Genomic DNA, 12,735 nt, shown 5'->3' with positions numbered 1-12,735 from the left:
ATTTAAAAAGCGTTTGAACATGTGCATGGATAGAAAAGGAATAGAAGGTTATGGACCAAATGCAGGAAAATGGGATCAGCATAAATAGGCATTTTGGTTGGCACGGACAAGTTGGGCTAAAGGGCCTGTTTCGGAGCTGTGTGACAATGACTGTAGTGGTTCAAGGACAAGTATTGGTTTATTATTGTCACTTGTACCGAGGTACAGTGAAAAACTTGTCTTGCATAACGATCGTACAGGTCAATTCATTACACTGTGCAGTTACATTGGGTTAGTACAGAGTGCATTGATGTAGTACAGGTAAAAACAATAACAGTACAGAGTAAAGTGTCACAGCTACAGAGAAAGTGCAGTGCAATAAGGTGCAAGGTCACAACAGTTGGGGATGGACATTAAACGTTCACCTTGCATGTGATTCCCACGTCCCAAAAAAAGTCCTATTGGTAACTTGAGATTATATATTCCTCAGAATTTCCACTGTTGATTTTTATTCAGTTTTCATCTGTTTGTTTCACAGATGAACGATGGCCCACTGTGTAAATGTAGTGCCAAGGCTAAGCGAACCGGGATCAGACATAGCATTTACCCTGGTGAAGAGGTAAGACTAATTTGCTAAGATATTTGAGTCTTTTTTAATTTAATAGAACTTTGTGCATTCTTTTTGTGGTTTGATCCATATCTGGAAGCATTGCTGTGTGGACACTTATTTCTTTTCTCTCATCAAACACACTTATATTGTGCAGTTGTTTAACTGCAACTTCGTGTTTACTGATGCCAGGAATAACTCCCCTATGAAATGATGGCGTGGGATCTTTTGGGACCACCTAAGACAGACAGGATGCATCAGAGTACACCATCTCATCCAAAGGATAACTTCCCTGACAAGGTGGCACTGCACTGGGGGGTCAGCCTAGATTTTGGTGCAACTTTCTCTTGACTGGGACTAGAACTCCCTACTTTCTGACTCAAAAGGCAAGAGTGCTACTGACTGCTGGCACCAAGGGAGAGAGTTAACATCTGGAACCAGAGAATTTGAGATGTTTCATATTTCATTACAATATGGAAGGAGGCCCTTCGATCCATCAAGTCAATGGTGGCTCTCAGACGCTCAGAACATTCCCCCCACTCGCCTCCTGTAACCTCTTACTTTCTCACATGCCCATCAACTACCCTGGTTCTCCTACCATCTGTCCACACCAGGGCAACAGAGTAGCTAATTAACCCAGCAGCACATCGTTGAACATAAAAGAAAACTGGAGCACCCAGGGAGGAACCCACACTAACAGGGACAATGTGCAAATTCCATACAGATAGCATCCAAGGTCAGAATGGACCCCAGGTCACTGGAGCTGTGCAGCAGCAACCATCGTGGCTGTGTTACTTTGCCACCCATGTATGTTTTTGACAAACCATTAGGCCCTTCTGAATTTGAGAGGTTAGTTACACCAATGTGCTGGGTTTGGAGGTACCTGTGCCAAGTCTGTTAAAACAACTTGATAACAAAAATCCAATCATGACTGCAGTCCATTAATGGCCAAGAGGACACACAAAAATATTGTGCTGTGCTTTTCTTTTGTAATGTTGGAAATGATCATGATTTGAAATGCTTCCTTCTAGGCAACTGAAGCGTGTCGTCCCATGACTAATAATGCAGGAAAATTATTCCACTATCGAATTACAGTTTCTCCACCTACTAATTTCTTGGTAATTGTATTGTTAGCTTTACAAGAACATAGTATAAACTTTTTTCAATTGTATCCTGCGCTGATTTTGCTTTTAACCTTGATTTTCTTTCTTTTAAGACTGACCGACCAACTGTAATAGAGTATGATGATCATGAGTACATCTTTGAAGGGTTTTCTCTCTTTTCTCACACTCCTCTTAATAATGTGAGTACTGCAGTTGTAAATTATCAGCCATTCCATTACACTGAGTGCATTCTCCTCGTAAGGGTGGCATGGGTCCTATCAGATCATATTGATCTGAAGGCAAGATGGTGTTTTAAGTGTCACAAAATATGTTATGTAAAAGCTTTTACACCCGGAATGTTTTATCTGTGCTATGCAGTGAATTGTGATATGCAATGCTTTGCCTGAAATGGCAGATTTAATGAGAGTGTTCAACAAGAAATTGGATAAATGCTTGGAGGGTAGTTTTCGCAAGGCTGCGGGGAAGACCAGGGTGAGCGGGCTAACGCCGAAAGAAATCACAAGTATGGGGGGGGGGGGGTTGGGGGGGAAGAAACTACCTCTTTTTGCCTTCTGTTGTCTTATGATTTTAAAATCCCATTTCTCAATGGATCCAATGTGAAGGATCCCATTTAATGCTTCAATTTAATGCAACTGATGCGGCGATCCATCTATGTTCTTCAATTGGTTTTCCAGTCCCTGAAGATTGATGATATGTTTGTGTCTTGAAGAGACAAATCTGTCCTGTCGTGGTTGAGCAAACCAAATGCATTATAAGTGAATGCTGACGTGCCTCTTGAAAATCCTAAGATTGAGGAAAAAGCACAATCACTCAATTAATTGTTTGATACTGCAAAATATAAAAAAATTTCAAAGACCTTATGATGGTATAAGGAATGGAAACAGGAGTGGACAGTGAGGAGTAGACTCCCATGAGACATGGCTGATTTCTCTAATTTGCCCCATTTGATTCTTGGTTCTATTGATGATTCCCTTAATGCTCAAAAAGACTATCAGTCTTGGATTAGGATACTTTCATAACAATTAAGCCGCCAAAGTCCTCAGGTGGGGTCCAGTGGTGGGTAGAGGATTCCAAATATTTCTCCTCCATTCAGTCTTAAATGTCTGACCTTACCCTGACACTCAACAGCAATGTTTAATTTCTTCCAACATTTAAAAAAAATCTATTTTTCCAAGCAGTAAATAATTCCACATTTCCTCACAGTATATTCCACCAGTGTCCTAAGGAAACAGAGTTTACTTTGTTTGAGTGAACATGTTTTGTTTCCTCTACATCTGGGCATGTTTTAATAATAATCTCATGCTTTTTAAGCAGAATATACCCAAGCACATCTTTAAATGTTCAACAAAAAAATTAATGGTGTTCCACATACTGAGTAAAAAAAAATGATATTGTCTAACTGAATATGCATTGATATTAATTTTGCAGATTCCTTTATGTAAGGTCATACGTTTCAATATTGACTACACTATTCATTTCATAGAAGAAATGATGCCAGAGGTAAGTACTAATTTTATTTTGTTAAATACCTTGTAGTTAAAAGATATATATTCGTTAATGGATCTCCCATATTAATTCATGGGAAGTGGATATTGTTGGCAATCCTAACTGTCCTTGATAATGTGCTGATCACTGCCTTGAAGTGCTGAAAGTAAGGGAAGGCTGATGTTTGTGAAAAAAAAAATTAAGTTCCATCATTGGTCCTCAGAAAACTGTATGTGACAAGACCCGAACAACATTTGTGCTTGTACCAGACATCTTGTAGTTGGAAAGATTGCAATCGTAGTGACTTGATGGAGTGGATGGGATGCCAATCAAATAAGTTAACTTGTCCTGGGTGGTGGTGGGCTTAATTGGTGTCCTTTGAGTTGTACCCATTCAAACAAGTGGATAGTGTTCCATCAAACTGTTGACCCGTGTCTTGCAAATGGTGTAAATGTTTGATGGCTCAGTCACTCAACACAGGGCACCTATCCTTTCACCTGCTCTTATTGCTGCAATATAACTGTGACTGGCCCAATTAACTGTCTGGCCATTAGTGATCTCCCGTAGATGTTTATGGTGGTGGGATTTGACACTGGTAATGCTATGGAATGTCAGGAGGAGATGGTTAAACAAATGTTTTGAAGATGGTCATTGTATCACTTTTGAGTGAAATGTTTGTAGCAGTGTGCAAGGTCAGGTTGCAAAATTTAAAACCGTGATTAGACAACGTCCTTGCTGGTGGTCTCATCCTGCTTTAAATCCTACAACAATTTATATAGAACTGAGTCTTGCAGAATCAATTATCTTAGTTTTTTAATACATGTTCTATTTTGGTTTCTGAGATAAAATGTAATGTTTTCATGTTTTCATGTTTTCATTTCACCTAAAGAATTAGTGGGGAACAACAGATATCTTAATAACAAGGGGACATAGAATTAAGGTAGTTGGTAGAAAGGTTAAAGGAAAGTTGAGCATTTCTTTTTCCCCATCCAAAGAGTCATAGGATCTGGAGTTGATTGCTTGAAAAGATTGTGGAAGGAAGAAATGCCATCACAATTTAAATAGTATTGGGGTGAGCACGGGAAGGAAATAACCCACAGGGAAAGTCTAAGCCAGTAAGAAGGATTAGTCTAAATAACTCTTTCTCGGCCAGTCTGGGGATAATGGCCTCCAGTTTGAGGATTTGAATTTGAAGGGCTATTCTCTGTGCTTACTGTTCTGTGTTGTAGTGCTATATATTTCTATGAATGAAAAAGAAGCATAGACTACTCATTTTGTAAAAGCTTTTAAAGTTGCTTTTTATTGGCTTTTCAAAGACTTGGGATTTTCGTTTTTGTTTCGATTGCAGAATTTCTGTGTGAAAGGATTGGAAATGTTCTCCTCATTCTTGTACAAGGATATTTTGGAACTATATGACTGGAATATTCTTGGTAATGTAAAATATAATTATTTTAAGATTTAAAAAAATCAAGTGTTTTTTTTTACACATTGTATTTGCATTCATATGTGGCACACCTACATTTGGTGATTTTGTTTTGGCACATGTTCAGAGGAATTGTCCTTTGTACCAGTTTCACCCAGGGCTCTCTTGTGGCCACTTTCACCTCCACGAGTCTGTAGTTTGTGTGTTCCAGTTTCATTCCAGAAACCTAAATATAAAGTTGTAGGTTGACATTTCAGTGCCATATCGTGGGAGTGCTGCATGGTTGGAAGATGCTGCTTTTGGATGAGACACCAAACCAATAGCTCCTCGGTGTTCTCAGGTGGACTATTTAGAAAAATGCCAGGGGTGTTATTCCTGGCTCACTACCAATATTGCTCTCATGATGTTCTGGTCATTTTCACATTGCTGTCCTTCCTGGAATATAGCAATGACCACATTTCAAAAGTGTATCCATTGGCTGTAAATCACTTGGGGAAGACCTGAAATAGGTTATGAAGGATGCTGCTGTACCAGTGCAAGCCTGTGGTTAATTAACAGGAAATACTTGTTTTCACCTTCCTAGCATGTGCTTCTGTCTATCATTGAGTGGATCTTCCCTTTTACTTGGATGTGATGTGGTTGGAGGGGCACAGGTTCTCTTCAGCTTCGTTGACTTTTAATATTGGGCAGAATTTTGGTGTTCTCCATTCTATTTAACCAGCACAATTTAACTCATTTGAATGGGTGGCACCGGAAATGTGGGGCTATACCTATTGAGAAGAAAAATCAGGCTGGATTTCTTTTGTGTGGGAATGAGAAAGTTGTGGGGGAGGGGTGGTGGTGGGGTTACTGGTAAGAAACATTAAGTATGAAAGGGTTTAATTGGGTTATTGTAGAAAGGTTGGGCGAGGTGTTCAGTTTTGCAGCACTGTTTGTTTCAGTGTTGTGCATTGGAAAATAGCTTATTTCAGACAGTCTTGGTGAATGGGATTGACGTCATATCTGGGTCAAGCTGCTTTGCTCTGATTGGCAGTTCCAGTCACAGCTCACCTTTGCAGTGCGGTGATTCCTGCATCAGTTACTACACAGGATGTGTGTCATTCATCAGTGCTGCTTAAAGTGGCTTCCTGGATCAAATGCTAGCCCTTGTGCTGGCAACCTGGTCCAGGTAAGCCCCCTTTAATGTTTTTGACATACCTTCTCTCCATAGGGGGGGGGGTTCAGATCACATTTCCCCTCCCCCAACCACCACCCCCCCAACACAACACCCTCCCTGTCACAAATGTACCAACCCCTGCAACAATTCCACCTCCTCGTGACTTCCCGAAGGATCAGCTCATCACCTCATCCAACCTCTGTTTACTCCAACTGCCAGCCCTCTTTCTTCCACTCTGGAAGACGAATTTACTTCTGTGCATTCTTTACCACACAGCAAATGGTACATCCATTGTGATCAGCGATGGATCTTGGACAGTTGCAGGCCCATGACTGAAATAGGTCTTTTAGTGCCCTCTCTTGAGAACAAAAGAATTGCTACACTGCTGTTTTCACTAGTGGGTGAATCTACAACTAAAGGCCATAAAAACAAGAATGGTCACGAGTAACTCTCATAGAGAGTTCAGGAGAAGGTTCTTTTCCTGGAGCTAGAATATGGAACGTGTGACCATAATGCGTTGGTTGATACAGATAGTATGAGTACATTTCAGGGAACACATAAAGGAGAAAGGTATAGAAAGACCAAATTCACAGATATTAGATATTTTGGAACAGTTATGATACTTTGAGACAGTAAATAATTAAAAAAATAACTTGGTGAAAATGAAATTAACTCATTTACTAATAGTTTTGCAACCACTGTAAAAGAAAACCAGTGCCAGAGTTGGAAGTGAACTGAGCTTTTCAATAAAATACCACATCAGGAGTTATTTTTGAATGCAATGTAAAGCTCATTCTTTTGGTACACTACAATTGCTTGATTTAAGCAGTAGATCTCTGTTGAAAAGCTCATTTTATGTATGATTCGTTGATTGTTGATAGTAAATTTAAACACCGGCACACTTCACTGTTTTGCTTTCAGAGTTAACCTCCTTCTGAATCAGTGACTGGTGTCTAATGGAAAGGCAGTGTAATTACGGAGTTCCAAATTTACTTAAGCGAAATTCCATTATAAAATGTGAAGATCAGTATTTAGAATGGAAATTGAAAAGCAAGGACAGAATGAGGTCTGAATACATCCTGTGTTCACTGATCAAAATATTCACAGGCATTTAACTTCTTTAAATACTAGACTCTGTCCTGATTCCCTATCCATAGGCTCACAGGAGTTTGACTGATTCAAAATATCTAATAACTATTGACGCTCACCAATTTTTATCAATGCACCGTAGAAAGCATCCTATCCGGATGCATCGCGGCTTGGTATGGCAACTGCTCTGCCCATGACTGCAAGAAACTGCAGAGAGTTGTGGACACAGCTCAGCACATCATGGAAACCAGCTTCCCCTCCATGGACTATGACTATACTCCTTGCTGCCTCGGTAAAGCAGCCAGTATAATCAAAGACCCCACCCATCCTGGACATTCTCTCTTGTCACCCCTCCCTTTGGGCAGAAGATACAAAAGCCTGAAAGCACGTACCACCAGGCTCAAGGACAGCTTCTATCCCGCTGTTATAAGACTACTGAACGGTTCCCTAGTACAATAAGTTGGACTCTTGACCTCACAATCTACCTTGTTGTGACCTTGCACCTTATTGTCTACCTGCACTGCACTTTCTCTGTAGCTGTTACACTTTATTCTGCATTCTGTATTGTTTTACCTTGTGCTACCTCAATGTACTGTGTAATGAATTGATCGGTATGAAATGTAGGAAAGACAAGATTTTCACTGTACCGAGGTACAAGTGACAATAATAAACCAATTCCAACTACAAGTTTGGTCTTTCTATTCCCTCCTTGTGTGTTCCTCTAACTCTCTGAAATGTACCATACTATCCACGTCACCCGTGCATTATGGTCATGTGTTGAGCATTCTAATACCTCTCTGGGGGAAGAGGTTTCTGTTGAATTGTTTATTGGATTTACTGGTGACTATTCTTATTTATGACATTTGCAAGTGTGTGTAAGTGAATGTATGTATATAAATCTTGGTGTTTTCTAGGTCCAGTATTTGAGAATGGAGCTGCATCCTGCCCAAGATTTCATTTTCTCCCCCGTTTTGTTAGATCAATACCTGGTGAGTAATGATGTTACTGTCAAATTACTCAAGTATGCTTTTAACAAGAAATACACTGTGTCTTGCTTGCTTGCTTGATGTGATACAAAAAGATTACATTCTAAACCTCAAAGCAAAACAACCTAGTTATGAATCAATGCTACTTTTATTGGAGCATAAGTTACCATCAGTCTATTCAGTGGGATGTCACCAGCACACTGGGGAAAGTGCCCTATGCTGCCCTACTATGTATTATATATGTATATTAGGACAGGTTTTCTGGACAGCTAAGATTCTGGTATTAGCTTTAGCATCTTATGTCAGTGTTTCCTTATCCCATATGAGATAGACAGCAAGCTGTCTTGTCCAAGGTTCCTGCATTTTTGGGCTACTTGGAGAAACAACAGTCCACCACTTTATATTTTAATCATAACTGTTAAGATTCAGAACTGAGACCATTGCCAACTTGCCTCAAAGGCATGTTTTTTTTCAGTTTCAGCCAGTAAATGTCTTTCCAGAATTTATGTAAAGGGTCTGTTTTCCTTCTAGCAGTGGGGTTCCCAAGAATATTCTCCATACAATACAAGATTAATCAGTATATTTATGGTGCTTGGCATGGGTGATGTTTCTTCTGGCTGGGCTACCTTGAACTAAGGGATTGATCATTTAGGACAGATGTAAAGAAATTTCTTCCCTAGAGTAGCAAATCTTTGGAAATCCATAGCTGAGAGTATAGGAGACTGAGGAGTAATCTTATTGAAGATGGATAAAATCATGAGAGCATAGATTGGGTGAAAGCACACAGTCTTTTACCCGGGGTTGGGGAATCAAGAACTAGAGGGCATAGCTTTAAGGTGAGGAGCGAAAGATTTATTGGGAACTTGAGGGCCAACTTTTTCACCTAGAGGGTGGTCAATATGTGGAATGAGCTGCCAGTGGAAGTGGTTGAGGCAGGTACAACAACAACGTTTAAAAGATATTAGGACGGGTACATGGAGGGAAATGTTTAGTGGGATATCAGTCAGATGCAGACAAATGGGACTAGCTTAGATGGGCAGCCAGGTCGGCATAGACGAGTTGGGTCAAAGGGTCTGTTTCCATGTTGTGTGACTCTATGGTTGTGCATGGTCAATTGCTCAGATACTCAAGACAGATCAGTGGACTTTTGGATATTGAGGAAATCCAGGGATATGGGGTTGGTGCAGAAAAGTGGATCTAGGTGAAAGATCAGCTATGATCTAATTGAATGGTAGAAAAGGCACAAAGGGAAGAATGGCCTACTCCTGTTTCTATTTTTTATGGTCACAAGGTTAATCACTGTAATTCCCATCATGGTTACTTTCCTCTGCTCATGCATTTGTATTCTGTTTTCTTGTCTTCAGATAGTGGGAAAGAAGTACTGTCTATGCACCAGGTGTTGCTTTACCTGCTGCGCAGCAATAAACCTCTTGTTCCTGAGGAGGAGATTGCCAATATGCTGCAGTGGGAGGAGCTGGAATGGCAGAAGTATGCCGAAGAGTGTAAAGGCATGATTGTCACCTACCCTGGCATGGTATGTATTAAAATGGGAGTGGAGGTTTGCCTAGAATGCAGTGTAGTCCTGGTAGGAAGGTGTAACATTGCTGTCATGTTACAGCAGTGTTACACCTACCATGACTTCACTGATGTTTATGCTTGTGATTTCAACAGTAATGCAGTTTTTTTAACAACAAAAACAGCAACTTGCCTTGCTGAAAGCACCTTCATTGTGCAAAATGGCCCAAGATACATCATGAGTGTTACCAAAAAAAACATGGTGCTGAGCTACCTTAGGAGATATTAGGGCTGATTATCATGAGTTGGGTCAAAGAGCAACTTTAAGGCGAAACAAAAGCTGAAAAGAGAGGCAGACAGTGGAAATGTTTAGGTAGAGAGTTCCAGAGCTCAGGCAGTTGAATACACAGCAGTCAATGATGGAGTGATTCCTTCTGGAGATGAGTAGATTTGTAACAGAGTTCTCACAAAAATCAGCATCACTGTTTTTTTAGTGATGTTGTTTGAAGGTTTAATGTTGGCTAAGACACCAGAGATAAAATCCATCTTCTATGGAATGGCGGATCTGGGATTTTTTTCCCATCAACATTGCATTTTCAGGAAGATGGCATTTCCAACCACTGTGGCATGCCATCAACGGGGAGCACTGGAGTGTCAGCCTAAAATTGTTTTGTGCACTGGCATGGGTCTTAAGTCCACAAGCTTTTGATTGAGAAGTGACAGTGCCCTCCCCCCAAGCCACAGCTGATGTTAAGAGGATAGGGTGGTGAGAAGTGTACTGATGCCCATGGATGCTGTCAATTGATTTGCAGCCAGGAGCTTTAGTAATGACAGCTTACGTGATGTATTTGGAAAGTGTTGCTTCTCCCTTGATGTGCAGCTGGATAATGTGAATTGATGTGTGTGCTGCAAAATGTCCCCTGTGGTGTTCTGTTTGTTGTGGCATCACTTTTGATGCAGCTAAATCCCCACCTTGGGGTAAGATGCTCCAGTTGTTGCTTGGCTTCTGGTTTCTGCTTCAATTGTAGTCATTTCTGACTAGGGTCCTCCAGGAAAGAAAACCTTCAAGTTTTCTTACAGAATTTAGCAGTGATATTTTAAACTTGGTGCCGGCAGTGTAAAAACAGGAGTAGACCACTTAATGAATTTGTTTCATATTTAAATGAGGTAAAGGCTGATTTTTGATCTGCCATGTATTCATGTTTTCTTCATATCTCTTAATTGGTTTACAAAATCTATCCATATCATTGACAATTAACAACTGACCCAGCATCTATTGACATTTGTGGAACAAAGTTCCAAATTTCTACCATCCTCTGTGTGGAGAAGTTTTTGGAAAGCCTGGAGCTAATTTCTGGACAATAACTCCATATTTTAGACTTCCAACCATCAGAAATAGTCTCTCTTGATCCACCCACTGCTTGACGCTGTAATTAAAAAGTATGTCTGAAGTCTTATGAGAGTGGGTCTTGGAAAAATTGTTCAATTTTTGAGGATCAGACCTCTGTTGAAGTATGTCTTGGTGCGCACATTCCGATCAGGAAATGCAAGAGAAACTAACTCACTCAAAGAATGGCTGGAATATGGGACTTGCTATTGCGACAAATGATTGAAACAAATGGGTTGTAAAACAAAGCTGGATAAGTGCACAAGGAGGTAATAACCACATTAATAGAGTCAGGTCAAGGGGGTAAAAGAAGGCCCAAATAATGCATCAATAACTGTACAGATGTTTTTTTAATATTTATTTGTTATGGGATCTGGACATTGCTGGCAATGTGACCGTTTATTGTCTGAACCTGAAGTGGGTTAATGGTCAATGATATTGGGTAGAGTGACCTGCTCTTCGTGCTGTAAACTGTATTTAATTGCAGAATACTTGCAAGTTAATGAGGTAAGCATTTTGCTTTTGCAAAATGTATTGTCTTTTATGTTTAAGAATGAATATCTGTTTGCAAAGAGGAAAAACATTCCATGATTTTTTTTTTCAAAATAGTTTATCAAACTGGCTAGCTCTTGCCTTAATCTATTGTACATTGTTCACCTCAAAAAAAAATTACCAGATTTCCCTTTGAGAAAAGTGGAGGCTAGGCAAAGCCTGATTATCAAATATTTATGTCCATTTGTTCAGTAATTAAAATGGATAATGGAAAGTTGGCCTTTAGAAGCCCAAAGTATGAAGTGGGAGAAATTCTTGCTTCGTGTGTCCAAAGGTATGCTTCAATCACATCTGGAGAACTGTATATAGTTCTAAATGCTATACTTCAGGTTCATAATTGCCCAGGAATGAATGCAGCACCTGAACTCCCAAGGGTTATATAATGCAAAAAGTTTACATAATTTGTTCCTATATTCTCCGGAATATCAGAGGTTCATTTGATTCAGTTTTTCAGCACATGGAAGGAATTGATAGGGTAAATAGGAACTGGGAGTTGAGGATAAGGTAGCATAAGCTCATCGGGCCATTTGAAAGAGAACGTAGGAAATGCTTCTTCAGCCAAAGTATGTTAGAAGTGTGGAACTCTCCCATAAAATGTAACAGATGCATGCTCAATTATTGATATTAAATCTCATATTGTCAGGTTTTTTTTTACAGGTGTATGAGGACATGGTTGTTCATATTTCATTGGCTTTTTTTAATAAATATTCCAATTGTCTTGCCTTAATTTATCAAATTACTTAATATAGTGAGAGCTATAGTTTGAGATATCATACAACAGCAACAATTTGCATTTATATATCACCAGGTTGCTTCACAGGAGCATTATCAAATAAATTTAATGTTGTCATATAAGAAGGTATTTGAGAAAATAACCAAAAGATTGGTTCGAGAGAGATTTCAATGAGTGTCTTAAAGGAGAAAAGAGAGATGGAGAGCTTAAGGGAGGGACATCCCAAGCTAGGTCTTAGTAGCTGAGGCAAAAGGCCAAACTTGTAGGAGTGCAGCTATGCTGGAGGGTTAAAAGCCTGGAAATGACTAATGAGACATGAAGGAATTTGTAAACCAGAATGATAATTTTTTTAAAATTGTTGCATCTTTAATTTGTATCTAATGAAGATGAGTAACTCAAGGGGTGACGGATGCACTGTTAATGGTGAGTTAATGAGTTTGAATAGGGCAAACAGAGTTTTCAATCACAAGTGGAGGGAAAGAAGAACGAGGGCTACCGGGTAGTTATGTCGTGGCGTAACGTGGATTACACAGATGAAGGTTTCAATGACCAGGTGAACCACCTACTAAAGCATGTACTACAATGAAGAAAAATAACCCAGGTATAACTTGAGTTGAGCAGGTTATTTTCTGTGGTAAATCATTTTATGTCAGCTGCAAAATTACTAAGCAACATCATTTTCTGATGTTTTCATTAATG

General features: G+C 39.7%; 1 protein-coding gene across 3 annotated transcripts in view; it reads left to right on the top strand.

Annotated features, from left to right (window-relative positions):
* drosha (drosha ribonuclease III) overlaps positions 1-12,735 on the top strand; it is a 106,618-nt gene that overhangs the window by 11,966 nt on the left and 81,917 nt on the right. For all 3 annotated transcript variants that reach the window (XM_052016701.1, XM_052016702.1, XM_052016703.1), the window contains exons 7-13: positions 518-598; positions 1,618-1,704; positions 1,803-1,889; positions 3,139-3,210; positions 4,544-4,625; positions 7,778-7,852; positions 9,214-9,383. In XM_052016701.1, the coding sequence (XP_051872661.1) occupies positions 518-598; positions 1,618-1,704; positions 1,803-1,889; positions 3,139-3,210; positions 4,544-4,625; positions 7,778-7,852; positions 9,214-9,383 (654 nt within the window). The remainder of the gene's footprint in view (positions 1-517; positions 599-1,617; positions 1,705-1,802; positions 1,890-3,138; positions 3,211-4,543; positions 4,626-7,777; positions 7,853-9,213; positions 9,384-12,735) is intronic.

Source organism: Pristis pectinata, chromosome 5 (genome assembly GCF_009764475.1).
Source record: "Pristis pectinata isolate sPriPec2 chromosome 5, sPriPec2.1.pri, whole genome shotgun sequence".
NCBI lineage: Eukaryota > Metazoa > Chordata > Chondrichthyes > Rhinopristiformes > Pristidae > Pristis > Pristis pectinata.
Note: the sequence above shows the minus strand (reverse complement) of the source record. Positions and strands in the feature narration are given on the sequence as shown.